The 24,601-nt window shown below is 36.6% G+C and overlaps 1 protein-coding gene across 1 annotated transcript; it reads right to left on the reverse strand.

Moving 5' to 3' along the window:
• Positions 1-1,111: 1,111 nt before the first annotated feature.
• On the reverse strand, positions 1,112-24,220 carry HMMR (hyaluronan mediated motility receptor). The gene is made up of 18 exons (XM_026682160.2): positions 24,105-24,220; positions 20,804-20,902; positions 19,242-19,330; positions 18,716-18,796; positions 16,790-16,978; positions 14,329-14,412; positions 14,015-14,103; positions 13,619-13,690; positions 12,394-12,575; positions 10,859-10,977; positions 9,461-9,675; positions 8,687-8,803; positions 8,168-8,326; positions 7,287-7,433; positions 6,456-6,555; positions 5,513-5,689; positions 4,166-4,328; positions 1,112-2,631 (listed from the first exon to the last, which is right to left on the reverse strand). Exons 1-18 carry the CDS (start codon positions 24,148-24,150, stop codon positions 2,597-2,599), a joined length of 2,163 nt encoding a protein of 720 aa, XP_026537945.2. The 5' UTR covers positions 24,151-24,220; the 3' UTR covers positions 1,112-2,596.
• Positions 24,221-24,601: the final 381 nt, after the last annotated feature.

Raw genomic sequence — 24,601 nt, forward strand, 5'->3', positions numbered from 1 at the left:
GAAAAAATTGCCTTGTTTGTTTTGCTGATGGAAGCTATTTGGCTAGCCAAAGGAACTAACCAAAAAGCAGTGACTCTTCTCTCATCAATTGTTAATAAGAATTATATTTTGTGTTTTGTTGGAAGAAAAATCCTGTCCGGTTCCAAGCCGGGAGAACACTGGAAATAAAATGGAGGCTGGGTAGAAGGAAATGTCTGTTTATGTGGTTTCCAGAAACTTCAGTGAGAGCATGTTTCTGGGATGGCTAATCAATTAGCTGGGTGAGGGGGTGGATTTTTATAAGGTCCTGGGGTTTGGTGATTGAAATGCTGCAGAGTGTTGTGCAGTGTAGTGAGCTTGTGTCTTTTACTATTCCAATGGTGGTGGGTTAATCCTATTGTGTTCTAAAGCAAGGGTCACCAACCTTTTGGACCTCAGGGACCACCAAACTCATAATTTTAAATCCCGCAGACCAGACCCTGGGAAAATCCCCCCAAAAAGTCTGCAGGAAAATTCCCCACCCCGTTTTCTTATCAGTTGATCGTTCTTTATTTGGGATCACAGGATACCGTCTCCAGCTTCATTTTCAGGGGGAGAGAGTGAGAGACTTTTGGCTTCATGCAAAGAAAGCAGCAGAAGCAGAAGTCTTTCTTTCTCTCCCCCAAACTCCGGCAGAAATGAGTCTTTGCCAGCACAGCCTCTTGGAGCAGGAGGCCTTGCAGGGTCCCAAAGACTCATTTCTAGCAGAGTTTGGGATAGAGAAAGGAAGCTCTTTGCTGCTTTCTTGCATGCAGCCAAAAGCAGAAGCAGAAAGGAGCAGCGCGCTGGCCAGGCCAGGTGCAGGGGGCAAGTCCTTCCCCCCTCCCCACTACCTTGTGTTGTTCATAATGCAAGCGATGCAAGCCTTGTGTTCCCGCGGGTCATGTGGGCGGCGCAGCCTTGTGCTACCACGCAGCCTGGATTAATTGCTTAGGGGGTGACATTTCTCTGCGGACCACCAAAATTTTCTCACGGACCATCAGTGGTCCCCGGCCCACTGGTTGGCGACCACTGTTCTAAAGGTTGTTGGAAGAAATGTTCATCTGGGTTCAGTTCCAAGTGGGAAGAAGGACACTGCAAACATGGAGATTATTTGGAAAGATGGTTTAATGGTGGACAGCAGGACCACGATTTGAGTCCTTGGCAAAAAATGCACATGGGTAAGAGAGGGAGAGAGATTTATAACCTCTATTGGGCTTTGAACTTGCTTCTTGTTCCTGTAACAAGAAATTATCCTGATTGGTTATCAGACTCCCATTGGGCCATGCAGAGTAACATTGTAGATTTGTTTTGAGTCCCAAGCTTGATTGAATCTTGCTGGGTGATGTAATGAAGGGTCTTTGGGCAATTCCTATTATGGCCTAGCCCTGAAGGATCTTGAGTGAGGGCATTTGCTTATGAATAAACTGACCCATCTCTTTATCTCTTAAGTGTGGACATCTGCTGTGGGCTACTGAGGAGGAGGGGGGTATTAAGAGTGAATCTGCTTCCTGTGTTAAAAAACATTGTTTCTCCATTTCTCATCCAGGAAATATAATATTCTGCCTTTTTATTATTTCCTAGAATATTTCATTCTTCTAAGAGAGGGGTGGGTGCTAACTTTCTACAAGGTCATGCCCTATCCTTAGAATTTGGGTGTGGGAATGTAAATTCTTAATCCCATCAATTCCAGCCTGGTGGAACTGGGCTGAAGGCGTTTTGTTTATGAATAGGATAGGCTGGTTTTCTTAATAGGTACAAAATATCCATCTCTAAAGACATGAGACTTCTGTTTGAGGTTATAACAGGAAGACTGGGGCTGCTTTCTGCCTTTGTTAAGATTTTTCTCCATTTCTCCTTTGGGGAAATGCAATATTCTGCCTCTTTTAATATCCCCAAAAATATTTCATTCTGGCGGAGGGGACTTCCCACACTTTGTTCTGTCTATAGAATAAGACATAGACCAATAGGAAACTAAAGGACATAACAGTTACATATTCTAAAATTAAAATATGATTTAGGAAAGCATCTAGGAATTGTGAGTCTTATAAATTTCTTTTAATAAAATGATACGCCAATAATAAAACCAACTACTACTACAACCTAATGCAGACAAATAATCTTTAAAATCAATCATACATAGTTCAATTCAGAAGAAAAAAATTAGCATGATAATTTTAAAAAGGGGAAATTATGAGTTGTATGATGTTTGAAGACTAAGCACTTCCACAACTATAAGCTATTTATATCATTGAAACAACTGTTTCAATTTTTAAAATACTGTACAAAAGTCAAGAGTTTAACTATGTAACATACCCTGTGTATGCATCTAAAGAAGTTTCACTTAGGTTTTTGTGCACTGAGTTGGCTACAAAACTTACTAGGTTTTCATTTAAATGTTTGATAATTGTACCTTATTAATATTTTTAGAATTTGCTGCGGCCATTTGTGTTTTAGATAATTTAAAAGTACTAATTACTTGCTGTATTAAAATATATATTTAAAGACAACTTTCTATTGTAGAAATATAGATTTGAGCACACAAGGCAGTAGACAATACTTTCTTGGAAAGATGAATCAAGTGTGAATTTGTTCTTGATCAGTGTAGAACAGCTTGATTTTTGTTTCTGTTACCTGTTAAATAAGATAAGTTAATTGAAATTATTTTAATTACAGAAGATTTAATATTCATTGCATTTCTGATCTGTCCAATAATTGGAATTACTGCTGCCAATGTTAATTAAGCACCAATTAAACAATACATTGATAGTGCTTAAAAGAATAAACATATTAAAGCTACTTTGCTAGTTGATGTATACATCAAACTACCGTATTTGTCGGCGTATAAGACGACTGGGCGTATAAGACGACCCCCAACATTTCCACTCAAAATATAGAGTTTGTTATATACTCGCCGTATAAGACTACCCCTCTTCCACACACCTTCCACTTTTGCACTTTTTTTTTTTTTTGACGCACTTTTCTGCTTTGGACAATTTTGAAATGAGCTAATCCAATTTTGAACCAAGAATATGCAAATAGCTATGGAGTTTAGAAATGAGTTTTAAAAATATTTTTCATTGCTTACCATTAAGCGTAAAATATGTTGTAAATAAAATGAGAACACAGGAAACGTTCTCTTCTCAATACAGCTGATCTCTCTCTCTCTCTCTCTCACACACACACACAAAAACCCGGACACTGAAAAGGCTGCCAAGGAACAGTATATTCAATGCCTTCTCTTTAATCAAGAAACAAGGAATTCCTTAGAATCTTTTTTTTTCCCCAAGTGGCCCTCTTTAAAAAAAAAAAAAATGGAGGTAACACTTTCATTCAAAAAGTCTTCCAGTATCTGGAGTCGCTCAGACATATTGAAGTGAGGCAGGAGAGTAAGTGAAATTTGAAATGATCCAGCTACCGTTTCTTCCCCTCCCGCCCGAAGGCCATTATCTCCACGTCAAAGCGAACGAGGGGAGGCAAAGAAGCCAAACACGCTAAAAGGATCTCTTTATTTTCCTACACAAGGTCACACCTACTTTTCCGCATTCAAAGGACAACCTCTCCTCACCACCACCACACACACACACACACACCCCAATACCCGCAAACAATGTTCTGGGCATTAATCACCATTGCTACATTAACCTGGCAATTTATACCCTGCCTCCCCCAGTGTTGCTTTGACGGCAGGATTTCACACAGCGGGCGCTCGCTCGCTCTCTTCTCCGCTCTCCCACCGTTCGCACATGTTGGAAGCACCGTAAAACCTGATAACCCACCCAGGGCTCCCCATCCTTAACCTACAGCTGCCCGCATGCAAAACCTGCGTGCAAAAAGAAAAAAGAAAAAGAAAAGTACGCCGCACGTGAGGATCTTCGAATCCTCTCCTCCCCACACCGCTAAGGAAGGAAGAGGGGGAAAGGTTGCGCAGCGCGTGGCGAGTGACACCCGCCACACACACACACACACACACCGCGCTCCCCCCCAGCCTCCCCTCCCGGCTGCAACTCAAGCTCGAAGTGGGAGTCGGAGTCCTCCCGGCGTATAAGACGACCCCCCACTTGGAGGCATGTTTTCAGGGCAAAAAGTCGTCTTATACGCCGGCAAATACGGTAATTCCCCAGGCCCAAGTTATTAATATTTATAGAAGATACTTATAAGTACTCACTTTCTTTAAAGGGTGTTTTGGGAGCAACATTTTCCTTGCTAGGATGCTGAAAAGCTTTAGAAGGATCAAATCGCCTAATACCCTGAATTTCATTAATTTGATCTTGGAGCTCTTCCCTTGCTTGTTTTTCCTTTGCTACTTGGGCACGCAACTTTAATAAGTCCTAAAAAGAAAAAAATCCCAATGCAAGATAAATTCCAGATATTGCAACAAGACAATATATGTCCACACCAAAAAGCTGAGTGATATTGTTTATGAGGTTCAAAACACTCATGACCTTGTACCTTTAATTTATGCTATCTTTGTTGACACATACCAAAACTGCCCTGCTCTAATCTAAACAATAGGATCTGGAAAAGCATGCTGAAGACCACAAGCGGTTGAAGAGCATTGTATTTATACTCTACATACATACATACATACACACACATACATACAAACAAACATACATACATACATATATACATGTATAGGATTAGTGTTGTTTTATACTGAAATCTTTAGTTCAAAGAACAAAAGATTTTTCTTTACATATCAACTGAACCTAGAGAAGGAAAAAAAATCCAATTAGCTATGTTTGAAGCTGAGAAACTATGACTTTTATTTTCTTGAGTCTTGTTTTATCAGCCTAATTTTGTCTAGTCTTTTATATTGTACTATCTATATAGCATGAGACATTGTTCTTGATTATCACTTCCACCTTTCCTACTCTAATTCACTTTCAGGCATATATTATGAACTGTACAAGTTCTTGATGGATTAATTAATTGCCTATTCCTTTTTGCTTTTGTCCTCCTTCACATGGCTAGTGTTTAACAATTAATTTGAGGCATGTCTTTTCTTCCAGAAAATGTTACTAGTTGCTGTTCTTGATCTTCATTTTTCTACTCATTTCTATCAACTGTGGATCTTATCACCATTACAGTTCCATGAATGTCGGCTTTTACTCCCTGCTAATTGATGGGGATGGAGAGAATCTCTACCTTTAGCATATGTTTGATTGTTTCATAGTTGATTAATATATAGTTGCTAAATTATATATTAGGATCCAGGTAGCACAATAGTTAGAATGTAATATTGCAGGCTAACTCTGCCCACAGTCTGAAGATCCATCCTGATGGAGCTTAAAGTTGACTCAGCCCTCAACCTTCTAAAGTTGATAAAATGAGGACTCAGCTTGTTAGGGGCAATATGTTGACATTGTAAAATTATGGAGTGGTATATAAGTCTAAAAACTATGGCTAAGTGCCATTGCTAAATAGAGGTTCTTTACTCACAATTTGACCTCATTTCTGTCTCTCCCTATCGCAGATAAACATAAATCTGTGTCTTCATGGAGTAGCAAACCTGTTTTAGTTGGGTGTTTTCTTCTTTCAGTTTCATTACATGTTTGATCTTCTGCTTCTGATTCTGATGGCCCAGCAACTTAGCATAAGCATCACTAATTTTGTTCAGTTCTTCTTGGGTTGCACCATGCTCATTTAGAAGGGCATTTCTCTCTGCCTCATATGCATCTAACTGTTGCTGAAATACAAAGTAAAATATATGTTGAATCATGATGACCAGCAACTGAGGTACCTGATTGACTCAATAGAATCCATAAAAATAGGATGTGCTGATCTCTTTCTCAGTTGTGCTACCTCTCTCATAGTTCAGAAGGGCCCTGAAATCTCCATATATGGTACAATTACCAATGATATAGGAAGAATTGCTTTTCTGCACATGCTTGTGATGAAAAAATATTCTACCATCAGACTAAACATATGTTTAAATAATAATAATTGGAGAAGATAACAAAATACAAACACCTTTCAAACAGAAAGAGAATGACTGTCAGAAAGAAAGTAAGGTAGTACCAATGGTAAATAGGTTCCTTGAGTACAATCCCAAAAACAACTGGAACATCACTTGACTATCTTTGTTCAAAGTAGTGTCACCACAAAATTACCATCAGTGAATTGCAAAAGGCAGCTTTACTTGGAACATCTTAAATCCTGTGATGATACCTTTAACATTATCAAACATCAACACCTGCCTATTCCAGGCCCTTGGAAAAAATTCAATAGGATAGAAGAAAAATGCCAAATCCAGACCGAACATCTGGTTAACTGTGCAATGAACCATAATAATCAATTCAGTAGAAGTGCCATCCATCAATACAGGGCATTTGCAGTATTAAAACAATGGGAGCATCCAGGTCAAAAATAAAAATCCAGGTTGATTTTGGAGTTCCAAAATAATAATTTTATCAAAAACTGGCCAAACCCATCAGTGTTTATTAAGGACTAACCTGAAAAGGTTTTACTTTATTATACAGGTCTTCATAGAGTGCACGCCAAGTTTTTATATTCTTTTTGTAATCTGCTCCAATTTTTTCTGTAATGGTTTTCCTGGGGATAAAAAAATATTGCATATGTTTTCTAAATATATGTATGCAGGTAGCCATTCCCCCTGGAATCACATTCTTTTGGAGCACAGCATGCCAACGGATGGGATAAGACAATATTTTCTCTTTTGGAGGGTTTTTCCCCCTCTTCTGATACCCTTTTGTCTGACATCCCCTTTATTCTTCCCTCTTCCCTACTCCCCAGAGTAGGATGACAGCAAAAAAATATTTTTATTTAATTAATATATTTATATTTCTTTTTATATGCCAAAGCTTCTCAAACCAGTTTACAATAAAATGTCTGGCTTTGGAAATTTGGCCAATTTCTGCTAAAGTACATAACCCCTTCACCTTGGAAGCATTTGAATGCTAGAACCTTTCCAAATATGGGGCAGTAAGGTATTTTTAATGCATACACTGATAATATTAACTATATTCTACTAAATGTAATTTATATGTAAATTAAATCAAAATTACTTTTTATCTACTGTGCCATATTTTTATCTGGGATTTGGGGGAACTGGGATCAATTAAAAGTCATCCAATAGCCAACTTTATGTTTATCTGAAAAAATAATAATCAGGTATTCCTGTCAAAGAGTCCCAGGATGATCACTACTGCTCTAATGCTTAGAATGTGATTTATTTTAAATGTGAACAGAACTCACATTCTTTTTCTCCCAAAGACTCAAAGTATTTTCATCTGAAGTTCCCACACAAGACAGCTGAAACTCACCTTTCTATTTCAAGTTTTTTGTTCAGTTCTTCACTTTGCTCTTCCAGTTTGGCTTGTAAATTAGCAATTTGCATAGTGCTCAATTCCTTGATTTTGTCTATTTCCGCATCTTTTAGTTCTATTTTTGTTTGACTGTCAAGAAGCATCCTTAAAATAAAGAGAGAAGCTCAGATACTGGAAAACATCTTTTCAGAAAAAGGCTACAATAATTGATAAAACAAATTGTTTAATTCCAAATACTTGTGTCTTTTGATAATGCACCTTGGATGTTGAAGCTAAATCCTAGGATTTTTGATTGTTTTTCTATAGAATAAAATCCTACAGTCTAAAATCTGCTACTCTGATTTAAATATTTTTGCTATTGAAATCATTGCAGATATTAATTCAGCAATACATAATTCATATTCTGCAGAGCTGGAGGTGAAAGGAGCTATATATTTTTATAAAATTTCCACTCAACCTGCAAATTTTCTGGTTGAATCAAGACAGAAAATCTTATCCAAGTAGTTTATTATCTTAAACTAATCCAAAATAAACTTGATAGAAATTATAATTTCCTATAAACTAGCATTTTGATGGAAACTACATAATTTTAAGCAGTCAGAAACCAGAAGAAAATATTGGGGGGGAAAGTCCCAATTAAAATCATAGCAGTTTGATAACAGAATCAGTTAAGAGAGGAATTCTTCACTGAATATATAATGGAGATTGGGTATCCAATTGTCATTGATACTTTAATTTAAATTCCTATGTAAAGAAAGTTGTTGGATTTCATGAGATAGACTATCTCTTTCAATTATCTGATTCTATAAATGCCCCAAAACACCAAATACCGTCTTTGTAGTCAAGTCATTTTGGCAAAATTTCCTAACTGTCCATACCTCATATAATCTTCTTTTGCCTGGTCTTTAGAATGCTGTTCTTCTTGCATTGCATGAGTCACATTCTGGACTGTCCTACTCATCTCAGTTAATCTCTCCTGCATATTAGCTTTGTCTTGTTTCAGGCATGCAATCTCTTCAGTCATGCAGACTTTGTAACTAAGAAAGATTTTAAAAGTTTACATTTCTTTTGAGTTGTGCATAGTATTCTTACTATCATCTTTATGCTAAACTTTTACCCACCATCCAGATACAAAGGATTATCCCAAAGCTCATGTATGACAGGTTGTACTAAGAGACACAAACAATAGAGCTTATTCATTTTTCAAGTGAAATTTGTTCACTTCAGTGAACCTTTGCTACCTAAAGCAAGGAAACACAGTACAAGGTGTTGATCCTTCTGTTTCTGTACAGTAAATCTGAAACAGATGTCTGCTTCCAGATTATGGAAAGACAAGAATTCCCAATACCAAACAAATAAAACTCTTCCAACTCTTCTATGCCATGGTACAGACATACTTTTCAAATTCAGTGGCAGTCTCTCCAAATTTAAGCTGGAGCTGGTTATATTCCTCTTGCAGCTTTTCAATGGTACTCTTGTGTGATGCAGCCATTTCTTCCAACTCTACACTTTTCCTGCACAAAGTAATAATATTCAAGTGTTAATATATAAGCACTGCAAAAGCTACTGGTTGAATTGGAAGCTACAAACAGAGCGTAGGGCAATAGAATTATTATTTTAAATTTGATTTAATTAGTTCATACTTAAATAGATGGGAAAGGGAGACCTCTGGAAATCTGTATTATGAAACTCCAGAAATAGCTTGAAACATTTGAGAAATATAGGAGGGTAGGGTAGAAAAGGGTAGAAAAGACAATGCAAAATCTTTTGACTCCCATCCTTAGTTTTCAATAAAAAATATCTTTAATTTAAACCAAAAAAGTTGACATGATTATTTCTTACATATTCATTTTCTTTTCCTGTCATATAAAACTTTACACTTTGGTAATAACTTTGGGAATCTCTGGGGACAAACCTGTGATCTCAAGCCATGCACTACTGGACTGTAGTACATTATCTGCCGTTTATGAGAAGGACATTATTCATTAGTTCATGGCCATACTTCTGCTTCTTCAATGGGAAAATTATGATCCTTCTTAGCACATATATCCCAATTCTCTCCAAAGGGAATTTGAAGAGATCTGAGAATACAGGCTTCAAGAAGGAAATCTATTCTATAATCCTATTAGCTAATTGACACAATTTCAATAGGAGCCTGCTTTTCTACAAACCTTTGCAGTTTTGCTTCCAGCTGTGATAACTCCTCATTTTGGGATTCATTAACCTGTTCCAAATGCTTTAAAAGCTTTTCAACTTTAGCTTCTTTGGTGTGCAATTTATCCAGCTCCTCCATGGCTTCTTTCAATTCTACCTCTAGTATCTCTCTCTCTTGAGCTACCTCCTCTTGGAATTTAAGTAACTTCTGATGCATTTCAGCTGAAGTTTCCTGAAGTGGGTATCAGCAAAAATACAAATATGGCCATTAACAACAAGTTGTTCCCCCACCTGAAAAATATATTTAACAGAAGGAATGAGGCAAGAACTTGCAACCTTCACATGTGACAATTTACTCAGACTTCCCATTTATTTTTTACATTTCTATTTATAACAGCATTTCTCTGCTATCCTACTTAATATGATTTTAATTTTATATAGAAAATAATAACACTGTACAATATCATGTGAAAAAAAACAGATGGAGTTGTCTTCCAAAAACTCAAGTCAACATGAGATAGGGATCCACCCAGAATAGCTTTTTTTTTTTTTTTTGGGGGAGGGGAATGAACACTCTCCATAGTTTCTGCTTAGGGGAGATGATCCTGCAAATACCTTAATGTCAAGCCATGAAAAGCTGAAAAAGGTTAAAATCATCTTAAAATTGGTAACTTGCAGCAAAACTTTAGCATTTTCCACCTGTTAATAGTTGGGCTTCTACTTTTTAACCTATTACACTCTCAGACTCATCTTCAGTAGCAGGGATTATCATTGCTGTAAGGTTTATTACTCCAGAAATACCTACACCTGGTATACCATCTGCTCAAGCATAGTTAATGAATTCAGGGGGGACCCCATATTTCCCACATCCCAAAGCAATTTAGGGATTGGAATCAAATTTCAACCATCACTACAAGTAATTCCATCTTCCAGGAATTTGAGCTTATTTTGAACTGTTTGGCCCTTCATATCCATTTGACCAAGAGATCTATGCTATTCACAAATGTATAATTGTCACTAGCATAGTGATGATTGTACACCCCAAACTGGCTTATAATCTTTCAAAAATTCAGGTAGATATTAAACAGTAGGAATGTAGAGCCAGGCTCCATGTGGTATAGAGGTTCAACTAAAGCCTCTATACCTAAATCTGAATGGCATCATCCATTCAGATAGGAGCAGAACCATTGTAAAATAATGCCTTCCACTTCTAAATCTTTGCACTGTCCAGAAGGACACCATATCTGATGGCACTGAACGCCACTGAGAGGGTCAGAAATCTTAGGAAACATGGACTCCTTCTTCTGCGTAGAAAACTATATGGAATAACTGGGCAACACCCAGAGAATGCTCAATACATACAGAATTTTTTGCATTTATAAACACAACAAACCTTTAATTAATCTTTTTTTTACCTTAAAAATCTTCTTTTGGTTTTGGTGTTCCTGTTCTTCTGTAGAAAGTTTTTCTTTTAAGCATTGTATTTCAGCATTCATAACTTGCTCCTTTTCTTCATATTCATGGACACATTTCTCTAAATGAGAACTTTACTTTTTATATAAGATCTCATATAAATATAATTCTATTGACATTTTCATATTTTCTACGTTCCTTGATTTTTTACTTTTCTATCGCCATTACTATTACAGGAAAATCTGATAGCTTAGGTTTCTCCCCATAAACTGTTTCATAATAACATGTTATTAGAGCCCACTGAATACTATCTGAACTACTTAGAAGCTCTCAAACATGAATTATTTCTTAGAAATGCAATTGACAGAGCAAAAATGATTTCCAGAGTGGGTTTTTAAATTTTTTTTCCAAAAAAATTCCCATTTTCCATTCATGCAGCTGGGATCCATTAAAACAGCAACACATTTTAGAGCACTTTCTAAATTTTTATATCAGGCTGTTAAAGGCAAAAAGAGTACATTTCTTAGCATAACTTTTAACAGATTTTTTTTCTGTTGTATACAGAATATATAACTTAGGTGTGAACAAAGCACGTAAGTGTTTTGTTAGCTCTGCCCTGATTTAGCAATGTCCTGATTATAGTAGAGATTACTTGCATAACGTTTCCAGTAGTTCAATCTGGCTTTGGAATATCAATTTAGGCAAATTGGGTTCCCTTTCCTTCTTAACTGCCCTGCCCCCAATTTCCCTAACCCAGTATTTCTCAACCTTGTCAACTTCAAGATGAGTGGACTTCAATTCCCAGAATTTCCCAGACAGCAAAGCTTCCTATCATTCAAGCAAAGCTGGAATTCTGGGAGTTGAAGTCCATGAATCTTAAAGCTGCCAAGATTGAGAAACACTGTCCTAACCTTTTACAGAAAGATGCAGGTAGAAGAAAATTGATGTGATGATAAATGAAGTTCATATAAAGAATCAATATTTAGTAATCAATATATAACACCAAAGGAAAGGCTAATGGGTTCCACCTTTCGAGTTAGAAAACTGAATGCATAAACAAGTACGTTGGTGATCTGAACCCCTTATGAAATCATTGACTACTAAGAAACAAGATAAAAAGCTCATGTTACAACTTTCAGTATAGTTGAATTAAGCACCTAACTATATGTTGCTTAAGCAGTTTCCTTAAATCCCTTTCTAAGGTTCAGATTAACATAGAAACCAGCCCACAGCACATGCATTTGGGATGAAGCAACTCTGAAGTCAGTATAAAAAAATTCTTCTGACATATATTCCTGTTATAATCTATATTAGTGTGTAATCCAATTAAAGAAGAATGGTATTGCTCTCAAGATAGTGTTTGGCTTAAGATCAGACATTTCCAGACAATTCTTTCATCTAATAATAGACTTTTTATTTTCATTTGTCATGATGGGAATAAAGAAAATATTTCTTAGCCAAACTTAGAAATAGTTTTCAAAAGTCTTAACAAATGGTTTATTTTCTTATACAGTAATATATATGTTTTTGGAGTTACCTTTCTGCTCCTCAAGTATTTTGTACTTTCCATTCAGTTCCTCAGTTTGTGTAGATAGCATAGTTTCTTTCAGATAAAGAGTACTTTCCAATGTTTCAATGTCCTTTTTTTTGGATTCTATTATTTCCTGTAGTTGGACAATATGCAGCTGGTATTTATCATAAACTTGTTCTGCAACATTTCTGTTGGAAAGAAAGAAAAATCACACTAATTTTGCCATTATGTTTTACTATAATTTGGTTGGTGAAAGAAGTATATTCCAGCTCATTTTCTTCTGTATGATATACAAATTAATTGGAGAGGAGTCTTATTTATTGTAACTTGTTTTAAAGTAATCTCTTCTGAAATGCAGTCAAGTAGTAGTAGCCATATATAACCATTGAAGATAAACCACAGTATCTTCCTTCTGTATCACACCTTTTTGCTTCTAGTTGAAGTTTAGATTATATCTGTTCCCAGCCAATATTTTCACTGACTCTTCAGTTGCATTGTACCCAGTAAGATGAGTGGCATCAATCATCACAAAACAATTTCAGAAGCATGAAAAATAATTGTCCAAAAATAAGTCAAAATGGTCAAAATCAGCGGTCCTATCTGATCTTAATTTGAATTTAGTGCTTCGCAGGCTGAAATCTTAAAAGATTTAATGTGAAAATATTGACATATTTGATATGATAAGGTGATAATCAGTAGATAGATGGTTAAATGGATAGACAGGTTTTCTGATCTGAATTTCTGCAAAAGTCATTTTGAGGAACAAACAACTAGTCACTTCAATCAGTTTACTTTTCTGCTGTCCTTGAGGTGTTCAAGATACATGTAGCCTTATACAAATTATTACTTTGAAGGGGAAAATGTGAATGCATGCTTCCTATTGTTTTTACATGCATATCTAGCAATATCAATTTAATATCTCCCCATTATACAAGTTTAAAATTAAACACTTAACTAGCAAAGATGTATTGCCAGTCACCAATATTAATTGGTAATATTTGCAACATCCCCCATGGTTCCATAGACATATTAGTATGTTAGGATAGCCATTTGGGAACTGTAGATCCATCTATCACATATAAAATTGTAGCTTGAAAAAATCAGGGTTTATGAGCAATGTGCCTATTTATAATTTTCATTCATTTAACATGTCTAGACATACGAATATTTAAATATACTTCTATTAGGAGATAGAGAACAACCCTCATAATTTTTGTACAACTTAACTTACCCAAGTTCTACAATACATTCCAGGAGTTTGTCCAAGTCATATTTCTCTTCTGCTGGTCTCTCTATTTCTGTTCTGAAATAAAATTTGATCAGAGTATTACATTTTAGAAAAAGGATACAATATATCCCAAGCTTCAAGCTGGCAAAAAAAGGATATTTGTATTTAATTAGCACCTTGTCAGGATTAAGCTGGTCTGCTCCTCCCCATCTAGGCTCAACCAGCCTCCAGACACAGATTCAGTAGCTCAGTAGTTTCTCACGTCCAACTCAGACAGAAATGAAGCTGGGTACCAATAGTATACCGAGGATACCAGACCCAAAAGATGTTCTTCTCAAACTACATTTCATCAAGGTTAATAAAAATAGCTTGTACTTGACAATTTATGAGATAACTTACAATTCTTCCGGCTGGGCCAGTTTTTTCTCCACAATTCCTTGGGGCACATTTAGTTTAATTTCCATGTCTCCATTTTTAACAGGAACCATCTAAAATTGCATCAACGAACAGTGGTTTATTAAGAGATAAACCATGACTGTCCTAAACTTTCTTTAAGCTAGGAAAGGTATGAAAAATAACATAACATAATAATACTAGTAATAGTTCTAACTCATATTCTCTACTGAAAACTATAGGCCTAACATACTATCTTGTGATACTTGCAAATTTTTTAAGAAGTGAGAAAATGTAATCCACATTGGTAATATACATACCTTTTTTGCATTCATTTTGTTCCTAAGCTTCATTAATTCTAAATAGAGATTGTGCATTTTCTTCTGGGTTCCATCTTCAAAACACTTAAAAATGACAAAAGGCAGAGCAAGTCAGTTTTATTATTAAATTTGACTTAGGTTTGACTTCAAAAACAACACAAGAAAATGCGACTTTGGCATATCTGATTCCAATAGAAAAAGAATATCCTATGCCTAATTCAGAAATTCCTGCGTTCAATAACACTTGCTCTCAAATACAGTTTTAAACATCTCTAGATTCTCCACTGGAAATAAGTGAGGTTTAACAGTTATCATAATACAGATAGTTGTCGACTTGCAACAGTTCATTTAGTGACCATTCAAAGTTAGAATGGTACTGAAAAAAACCCGAATTATGGCCATTTTTCAAACTTACAATCATTGTAGCGTCCCCATGGTCACATGAACAAAATTCAGAATGCTTTGCAACTGACTCATATTTATGACAGTTGCAGGGTCCAGAGGTCATGTAATCACCTTTGGTTCTGACAAGCAAAGTCAATGGGCAAGCCAGATTCACTTAACAACCATATTACTAACTTAACAACTGCAGTGATTCAAAGAACAACTGTGGCAGGAAAGGTAGTAAAATGGGGGCAAAACTCACTTAACAAATGTCTCACTTAGCAACAGGAATGTTGAGCTCAATTGTGGTCGTACGTTGAGGACTGACTACCTGTACATAAGATACCTAAGTGATACCAATATTTCATGAAGATGCTCCACTACAGCTCCATATAAAAATATAAAAGCCTTTCCTTTAAATTCAAGTAGAAGCAAACAGAAAATATGCACTGTGCTCAGGGCTAGTATACTTTATACATAACATATGCAATTGCTTGTGTGGAATAATTACTATTCATACATCAGTGCCGCTAAATCATGGGCTGAAATCTGCTTTGCAAGCATTCTATTTTTTTTTAAACCTTATTCATGGGAGCACCTGAACATTTCTTTCTGATTTCTCTTAGTGTTTTTACTGTGTTGCTGAGAGTGACAGAGACCTCAACTGATTATGTTTTCTGCTCTGAATTTCTCCGCCACTCTGAAGTCCTCCTGGCTGCCTACACAGTCTGAAACAATTTCAATGGGACTTCATTCATGCTCCTTCCTCTTGGAGTTATGGAAAGTCGTGAAAACTCCAGACTGCTGTAGAAGTTGTGGCATGAAAAAGAAAGAAGGCAGTCCTCCAAATTCCTTGGCCATCTCAAAACTTATGAAGGACAAGAAAAACATACTCTGTCCTAACATTTCACTGAACTGCTCCTTGAAAGGAAATAACAGAATAATAAAGTTGGAAGGGACCTTGGAGGTCTTCTACTCCAACCCCCTGCTCAAGCAAAAACTCTATACCATTTCAGACAAATGGCTGTCCAATCTCTTCTTAAAAATCTCCATCACTGGAGCACCCACTTCTTTTGGAGGCAACTTGTTGAACTGATTGTTCTATCATGAAATTTCTGCTTAGTTCTAGATTGGTTCTCTCCTTGATTAGTTTCTATCCATTGTTTCTTGTCCTGTCTTCAGGTGCTTTGGAAAACAGATTGACCACCCCTTTCTTGTAGCAGCCCCTCATATATTAGAACACTATCAGGTCACCTCTAGTTCTTTTTTGCATTAAACTAGATATACCTAATTCCTGCAACCAGTTCTTCATGTTTTAGCCTCCAGTCCCCTAATCATCTTTGTTGCTCTTCTCTGCACTCTTTCCAGAGGCCAACATTTTTTTTACATGGTGGTAACCAAAACTGGATAAAGTATTCCAACTGTGGCCTTATTTTGAAAACAAATCCTATTTCATAACACTTAATATGAATTTCTACAAACATGCATAAGTTTGCCGCACATCATTATTACCATAATACTCTTGTAGAATAAATGACTTTCACATGTGTATTTTAAGTGTGCAGGTACTCGTGTAACAACCAAAATTGGAACTAACAACTCCATTGGAAAATTAAGTGAAACATCACGACCATAACAAACTTATGACCTCATTTTCACTCTGGTTGTTAAGCAAATTCGTCATAGCAATTGAGACATATGACCGCAACTTGCGATTTTGCTCTTCTTCATTCACTCTGCTTGTTGGAAATTTGGCTGCGAAGTTCACAAATGGTAATCATGGGACTGCAGGACACTGTAATGGTAAGCAAAGTTGACTGCATGATCACAGGGACACTGTGACAGTCATAAGTGCAAGCAATGGTTGTTACTTTTATAACACCATTGTAACTTTAAATGGTAACTAAACAGGGCAGTTGTTAAACAAGGGTAACCTGTATAAAACATCTATTTTCACAGAATACAGAACATTACATATCTATATTACGTTACATTTTATCTTCTAACTATAAATGCAGAAGCCTATAAATTGCAGAAAAGGTGTTCTGATGACTTTAAAGAGAATATCAATATGCACCTTTGTTTTGAGCAAGTCATTGCTTTTTCTCAACTCCAAAAGCTGTTTTTCTAGAGAAGCAATATTTGCTAAAAGAGTGTTTTTCTCACGGACTGCAGCAGACAGCTTTGATTCAGACTTGGCATGATCTTCCTCCAGAGCTTGCAATCTTTTATCTTGCTGGGCACGTATTCCAATTAGGATCCGAATCTACTCAAACAGGATGAAATTAACTGAAACATTAGATAGAAAGCAAGTCCATCTATATAGTTTGGCAAAACACATGGGAATTTATTGCTAATATAAAACCACTGGACTGAAAGGTTCCATTCCTTGCATGCTCATTGAAAGAAGCAACCATATATTTATTTGTGATATGCTCCTCCTTAGCTGAATAATTTCAAGATAGCATATTTAAATCACAAAATACAGGTTAAATAAAATGAGAAAGTAATTAATGCACTCCTACAATTTAAGATATAAATGAAATCATTTATAACATTCTCTTCAACTAGGGGCTAGTTTACAAAGACTAACAATCAGACTGCTCTTCCATCAAATATCTGGAAAAAATATGGAATTTTACCGATACCCTATTTGTTTATGAAATTTGTAGACCGCTCAACTTGTAACATCTCTGGTCAGCATATATAACACTGGTTCCTTAATTGGAGGTAAAGACCCCCAAGGGTAATTTAGAAATATCATAAGGGTAATGGAACAATTTGTCAACAGAGTTAAAGGGTCATTGGTGCTCTCTAAGCTTCCTTGTAGATGTTTCATTACCCAAACTAGGCAACATCATCAGTGCTAGTAAGGAGTGTGGTTTACTGTCAGTTTATATAGCCATCAATAGACACAAAGACATTTACAACATCTATATACTATGCAAGAGACAATCAGCCAAAAAGGGAACAAAAAAACCCAATCAGCACCCAGATCAGCGAAGATTAATTCCATATCACATCAACAATCAAGTAAACAATGGCCCAATCAAGAAACTGCCAAAGAAATCAACAGTAAACAGCCCAACCAAAGAATCTGTAACACCAGCCCCACCAACATTGACAGGGAAAGCCATAGAATATAAATTGACAGCAAACCACACTCCTTATTAGCACTGATGATGTTACTGTTGGAAGAAATATCCATCTGGGTTCAGTTCCAAGTAGGAAGAAAGACACTGCAAACATGGAGATTGCTTGGAAAGATGGTTTAATGAGGGACAGCAGAATCACATGATTTGAGGTCCTGGGCAAATAAGCACATGGGTAAGAGAGGGAGAGAGATTTATAACCTCTGTTGGGCTTTGAACTTGCTTCCTGTTCCTGTGGCAAGAAATGTATTCTGATTGGTTGTCAGACTCCCATGGAGCCATGCAGGGATAACTTTGTAGGTTATCTTCTTGAGTCCCAAGCTTGGTTGAATATTACTAAGTGATGTAATCCTCCCAGGCGCCATGTGGTGAGATGGGTAGAAGGCTAATCCTATCATATCCTGAGGTCCATGTCTTAATCCCATCACCCTGTAGCTGAAGGGGGGCAGGGAGCTGCAGGAAGTTGCTTTGTCTTTAGAAACATGTTTCTCCTTTTCTCATCCATGGAAATATAATATTCTGCCTTTTTAATATTTCTTAGAGTATTTTATTCTTCTAGGAAAGGGTGATTGCTAACTTTCTACATTACTTAGCATGAGTAATGAAATGTCTGCAAGAAAACAAATAAGCTCAGAGAATACAAAGGACCCCCTCATTTCAGCTATGACCTACAAATACCCTCCTTTATTGGCAATTGGGTCAACAGGTTAAGAAACCCTAGCATACAAGATAAAAACATAAGGTTAAGACAAAAAACTAGAAGCCCACTTTGCACAGCTAGCTTATTAAGATCATCAATCTTAATAATGATGTTGACTCCACATCAGACTTAAAGTAATGTTGATTCATACCTCCTTTTCCAGCTCTTTTTGTTTTTTCAATTCTTTAATGCCAATCAGACTCTTGTCAGACTTTATTCCCATGCTTTTTGGCTTTAAATTCAAGAAATACAAAACTAAAGTTAAAACTCTGCAAGTTTGATTCATAAAGTTACTGAAAGTTAGAAATGAGATTTTGCTTTCACTTTTTATGAAAACATTAAAAGTATAAGTGCAGCTTGAATAGCCACATAGCTGAGAAACACACCAACTGCTGGGAAATCATACCCTAGATGCATAGTTCTACTTCTTTAATGACATTTGGTGAAAATACTTTGAAAAACAGTTTAAATTATAACCCCACCCCGTAAAACAATTGTCATAATTATTACAATGCCAAATTCTGTCTCCTTTAATGTGATTAAGTTTGATTAATATTTACCGGCAGATATTACATATTCTATTGTAAATTTAAAAAATCCCACTTAGAAAAAAATGATCTTTCATCCTCTACAAAATAATGCTAATTGAACATATGAAAGAAGAAGATGATTCTTACTCTTGAACCGAGAGGTGGAAGTTTTCTTGTAGTTGCTGGGGAAGGGATAGGTTTCATGTTGCTTGGATCTGGCTGAGCACCTACATCTTCTACAAAAATATAAAATAAGAGGTTTCATTTTCCATCCTAAAGAGTGTAACTTCTCCCAATATATTTCAAAGCTATTAACTCAACACTGAAACAGTAAAAAATAGAGACACTTTATGAAGAAAGCTTGAAATAGAAAACCAGGCACATTATCTATTTGACTTCCAAATGTTCCAAATCAATGGTGTATATAACAAAAACCACTTGGCGATGATCTCATTTAAAAAAAAAAATAACATTATCATTTTCTTCATTTCCATGCCCCATGAAAGCTTATTATACATGACAAATGCAAGCATATTTACAATTTTGTAAGAGGATTAATGTGAACCCCAAAGAGAAATGTTAACTTGTTAAACGCATAATTCCAGTAAATATAGGATTCCTTTTGTTTCAGCTATTTAGAGTCTTCCAGCTAAAAAGATCAAAGGGACTGCTTTGTTTTAACAAAATCATGTTAAATGTGAGCTGGCAGAATAAAAATGCTGGAATTAGGCAGGGAAACAAATACACATATTTTTTCAAGATATAGTTTAGTAAACCAAGATCAATTGGACACAGTTACAGTAAGTGAGATTTGTTAAGTTTTGCCCCATTTTATGACCTTTCTTGCTGCAGTTCCTAAGTGAATCACTACATGTTAAATTAGTAACATGGTTGTTAAGTGCGTCTAGCTTCCCCACTGACTTTGCTTGTCAGAAGATTGCAAAAGGTGATCACATGATCTGGAACTGTCAATTCAACTGGAACTCACATGTGACCATAGCAATGCTGCAACAGTCATAAATGTGAAAAATGGTCATAAGTCACTTTTTTCAGTGCCATTGTAACTCAAATGGTCACTAAATGAATTTTGTTAAGTCAAGGACTGCCTTATTTAAAAACAGCATAAGCAATTATTTAAACATTTGATTAAAATCCAATTTGTATAGGATAAATAGTTAAGGGTGCTAATGCTATTTAGAACCGTTTCAGCAATTTCAAATTTAAAACAAAATCTCCAGTAGATGGTTTTTAAGAAAAAAATAAATTACTCACTGTACTGCTATGTAATACATTCTGAATTTTGTTGTTTTTATATTATTTCACTGTCAGGTTGCTAACCAGATGTTGATGCACCTGTTTATCTATCCCACTCTATCTCTTGAAATTAAGAAAAAACAATCTTGAGTAAGGTTGCCAATTGATCAAGTTAGACACTGCATTGAGCCTTAATTCACCGCTTAATTCTTAGCTCCTAGAATTTTATAGGAAAATTCTGCTGTTTTTTGGGAGTTGTTACAGAGCAGATAAATCGAGAAACATACCCCAGTGTACAAAGTGTTATTCAACATTCAGCAACTACACATGAACAAACGACAATGTTAATTAGAAACAGACAATCTCCAGTCACAAACAAGCAACCATACATATAAGTAAAAAGCTGATGAAGAAACTTTGCAAAAGCCATTGCCATTCATAACCCAATTACTTACCCATCTGCATCTTGAATCGCTGAGACTTTTCAAAAGACACAGGTCCTTTTGATGGGTCTGAAGTTTTGATATTATAAGAGCCGGGTGGTGGGGCACAAGCTAGAGATGAGTAGGAGACAGATATTAATCAAAGTCAGAGCTCCAGTTACAATAAGTTTATTTTTTTTTAAAAAAAAACAATCTATTGAAATGATTATATTTAACTTAAATTCATGTTTATCTTGTGGTTTTTTTTTTCTTATTTGCATGGTTCCACTAAATGTAAAAGGCACCTCTGAATATTTATGAACTCTTAATGACATGCCCCCAGCATAGGGAGGGAAGGTAAATTGCATCTGTTCCCAAAAATATAACTTGAGACCTTGATACAATTAGCACTTATTTTAAAGAATACATTATCCTTTTGAGTGATCTACCATGGACTACTTGGAAAGAATACTGTTTGAAATTTTTGTCACACGATTTCAAAGAAATTCTCGATTTGAGAGCACCTCTAAAGAAGTGTTTCTCAAACTTAGCAACGTTAAGATGAGTGGATTTCAACTCCCAACATTCTGGGCTGGCTGAGGGATTCTGGGAATTGAAATCCAATTCAATTGCAAAAACATTGGGGGAATATCTTGCTTTGTTGCCCATCATTTACTAGAGTCTAGAGCAGTGATGGCTAATCTTTTTGTCATCACGTGCCGAAAGTGCATGCATGTACCCATAATGCAGTGCGTGCACACCCTGCCTCTATCTCCTGCATGTGCCCCGCCCCCCGTGCATGCGCGGCAAATACCCAAAATCCAGCTGGCTGGTGTGCGGCGCGGGTGCATGCGCAATGGAACTGAGCTGGATCGACTACTTGCGTGCCTGCAGAGATAGCTCTGTGTGCCACTTCCGGCACGCGTGCCATTGGTTCGCCATCACAGGTCTAGAGTCTAGACTGAAAAAATTACTCCTGAAGTGTGTGTGGGAGGTAGATTTACTTAACAACCACAATATTTTCTTAACAACTGTTGGAAGAAATGTCCATCTGGGTTCAGTTCCAAGTGGGGAAGAAAGACACTGGAAACATGGTAACTGCTTGGAAAGATGGTTTAATGGTGAACAGGATTACATGCTTTGGAGCTCCTGAGTAAAAAGGGAAGAGATGCTGAGAGTCCCTTGGTTTTATGCCCTCTGTTGGGACTTGAATTTGAGCTTGTCAGACTCCCATGGAACCATACAGGCTGTCCTGAGTCCCAGGCTTGGTTGAGCCTTGCTGGATGTTGATGTAATGAAAGGGCTTTGGGATTCCTATTATGGGTCTGCCTGAAGGAGGTAAATCTTTGTTATGTAAAATAGACTTCCCCAGGCATTAATGACAAAGGTGAGGGCCTGAGTTTCTACTTCCCTTTTAGGGGAAATATTCTGCCTTTTTAGTATATCCTAAAATATTTCATTTTTCTAGGAGGGGGATGGGCTTTAACTTCCAACACGACTACCTCAAAAAAACGTTGGCAGTCACATAATGCCTCAACTTACAATTGCAAAGGCTTATGACATAATTCTGTGCACAATTTCATTGATAAGCAGAGACTACCTGTACTTTAAAAGAATTTAGAGAGGAGTACCATCAGTATTAATTGACTGACTGGAATTTATTTTCTGTCAGCATATCCTCCTTCCGGAGAGGATGTAATTAATTTGGGAATATGTGTAAGATAAAGGTTTAAGCCTTCTTCCAATCAGCATAACCAAGGCAAATGCAGATTTACTTGCACTTGAGCTCAGAAGCCTAGGATCGTGGTGGTGAACCTATGGCACACATATCACAGGTGGCATGCAGAGCCTTCTCTGTGGGCACGCGTGCTGTCACCCCAGCTCAGCTCCACCATGCATGTGCACGTGCCTCCCGCCAGCCAGATGGTCTTCAGGTCTCTACCATATAGTCATGATCAAAATTCAGATGCTTGACAATTGACTCATATTTACAGTGGTTGTTGTGCCCCAGAGTCATGTGATCACATTTTGCAACTGACAAGCAAAGTCAATGGAGAACCCAGATTCACTTTAAAAAGAATAAGATCTCTGCAACATTTTTATATATTAAATTTATATGCCACCTATCTTAATGTCACAGTGACTTTGGCCAGCTGATCTGTTACCAGCAGGCTGGGTCTATGTTGAAGCTGGATGGCTGAAGACTGGACTATATGACTAATTAAGGAATTGATTCATGGAGTCATAAGCCATGTTTCAATCTAACAATATACACAACTGAGATTTCACCAATTATTGGGAACCCTGATTTCTTCCTTCAGAAGAAAGGTCATTTCATTTGAAGATTTATTTTGTTAGCAATGTTGTATTCAGTTACAGTAGAAATTATTTCCTAAGATTTCAACTACTAATGGTACATTCCAGGCCTCTGGAATGTGACTGCACAACTGCCAAGGATTACATTGGATTTATGATATTAAAGCAACAGGAAACTCTAGCTCTGACCTTGTCTTGGTTTGGCACTGATCAGAGTTACAATCTGAGTAGGAAACTTCCAGGAAAATCAAAGCTGAGTTGTTTTTTAAAATCCAGAATGCAATAACAAACCACTTGTAAAATGTTGCCATGAAATTATCAGGAGTCAAATTCAGCTCAAAAGAGACAACCTTTTACCTTGCATCACTTCTAGAGCTGGATGCACTAAAACCTATTGAAATGGTTTTTTCTTTTTTTTCCTGATCCACTTGCAAATGAATTATCTGTTTAATCTCTACCTTTTTGTGAGGTTTGTAATAATTCACAGTGAAAATATGCTAAATATATATTTTTTTAAAAAATATGTAGTTTAATTTATTACAAGCAGACACCTTCTTTTTCAATGTTTTTACTTACATTGATCATAGCACTATCCTAATGCATTAGTGCCAACTAATTCCAAGATTTTTTCCAACAATGCTTTGCTACCTTGTTACTCTGCAGGCCAATGGTAATGCTGGCTGGAGATAATGGGAATTATAATCCACTTCATTAAGAAAGTTCTGGATTGGGTAAGGCTGTCTTTATTACATGATAGAGGAAGGAAATGGTGATATAATAATGATACCCTAAACATCTCAACAACGGAACTTCGTACAATTTACGATTATTTTTGGAGACAGAACGTTGCACAGAAGTGCAACAAAGTAAGGCGGAAGGAGAGGTGTAACACGTTATCGCGCATATTTTGCATCATGCTCGAAAAAGATATTTTCAAAGATATTTTCCTTCGGAAGAGCCACCGCAGTCTCTGGAAAAACAATCCAAGCCCAGCATGGCCCAGCACCCATTTACTTACTTGGTGCCTCATTGAAACGCTTGATCGGAGCCTTCGGAAAAGACATAGTCAGCCCGCAACTTCCCACAGCCAGAACGCACAGAACAAATTCAAAAATTGAACAGGATACCGCCCACTTTAATGTACGCCCGAATCAGCCAATCGGATAATCCGACCAACCAATTTGTCAACAAATCAGGGCTCCACGGTGGAGCATGCGCCGTAGGTGGGCAGACATAATTAGGTTAAGAAGTTCTTAATAGGTAGAATATAATAATAAAGATTGCGAAGCTAGGCGTGGTGCGATATGAGTTTAGACTTCCCATACTGAGTGCAATGAAATGTGAACAGAAATAATTGACAGTTTGAGGTTGCAAAGTAAAAGGAATATTTAACATACTTTAGACCCGCTTTTTTTTAAAAAAAAAAAAACTCATGGCGTGTTCGGTTTTTAAATAAAACATTGTATGTTGTCAAATGAAAATATATTGTATACTGTGCACGTAGGATGCAGTTTC

This window comes from Notechis scutatus, chromosome 2 (assembly GCF_049901735.1).
Source record: "Notechis scutatus isolate UNSWTSFEM ecotype Mainland chromosome 2, rNotScu1.2, whole genome shotgun sequence".
Taxonomy (NCBI): domain Eukaryota; kingdom Metazoa; phylum Chordata; class Lepidosauria; order Squamata; family Elapidae; genus Notechis; species Notechis scutatus.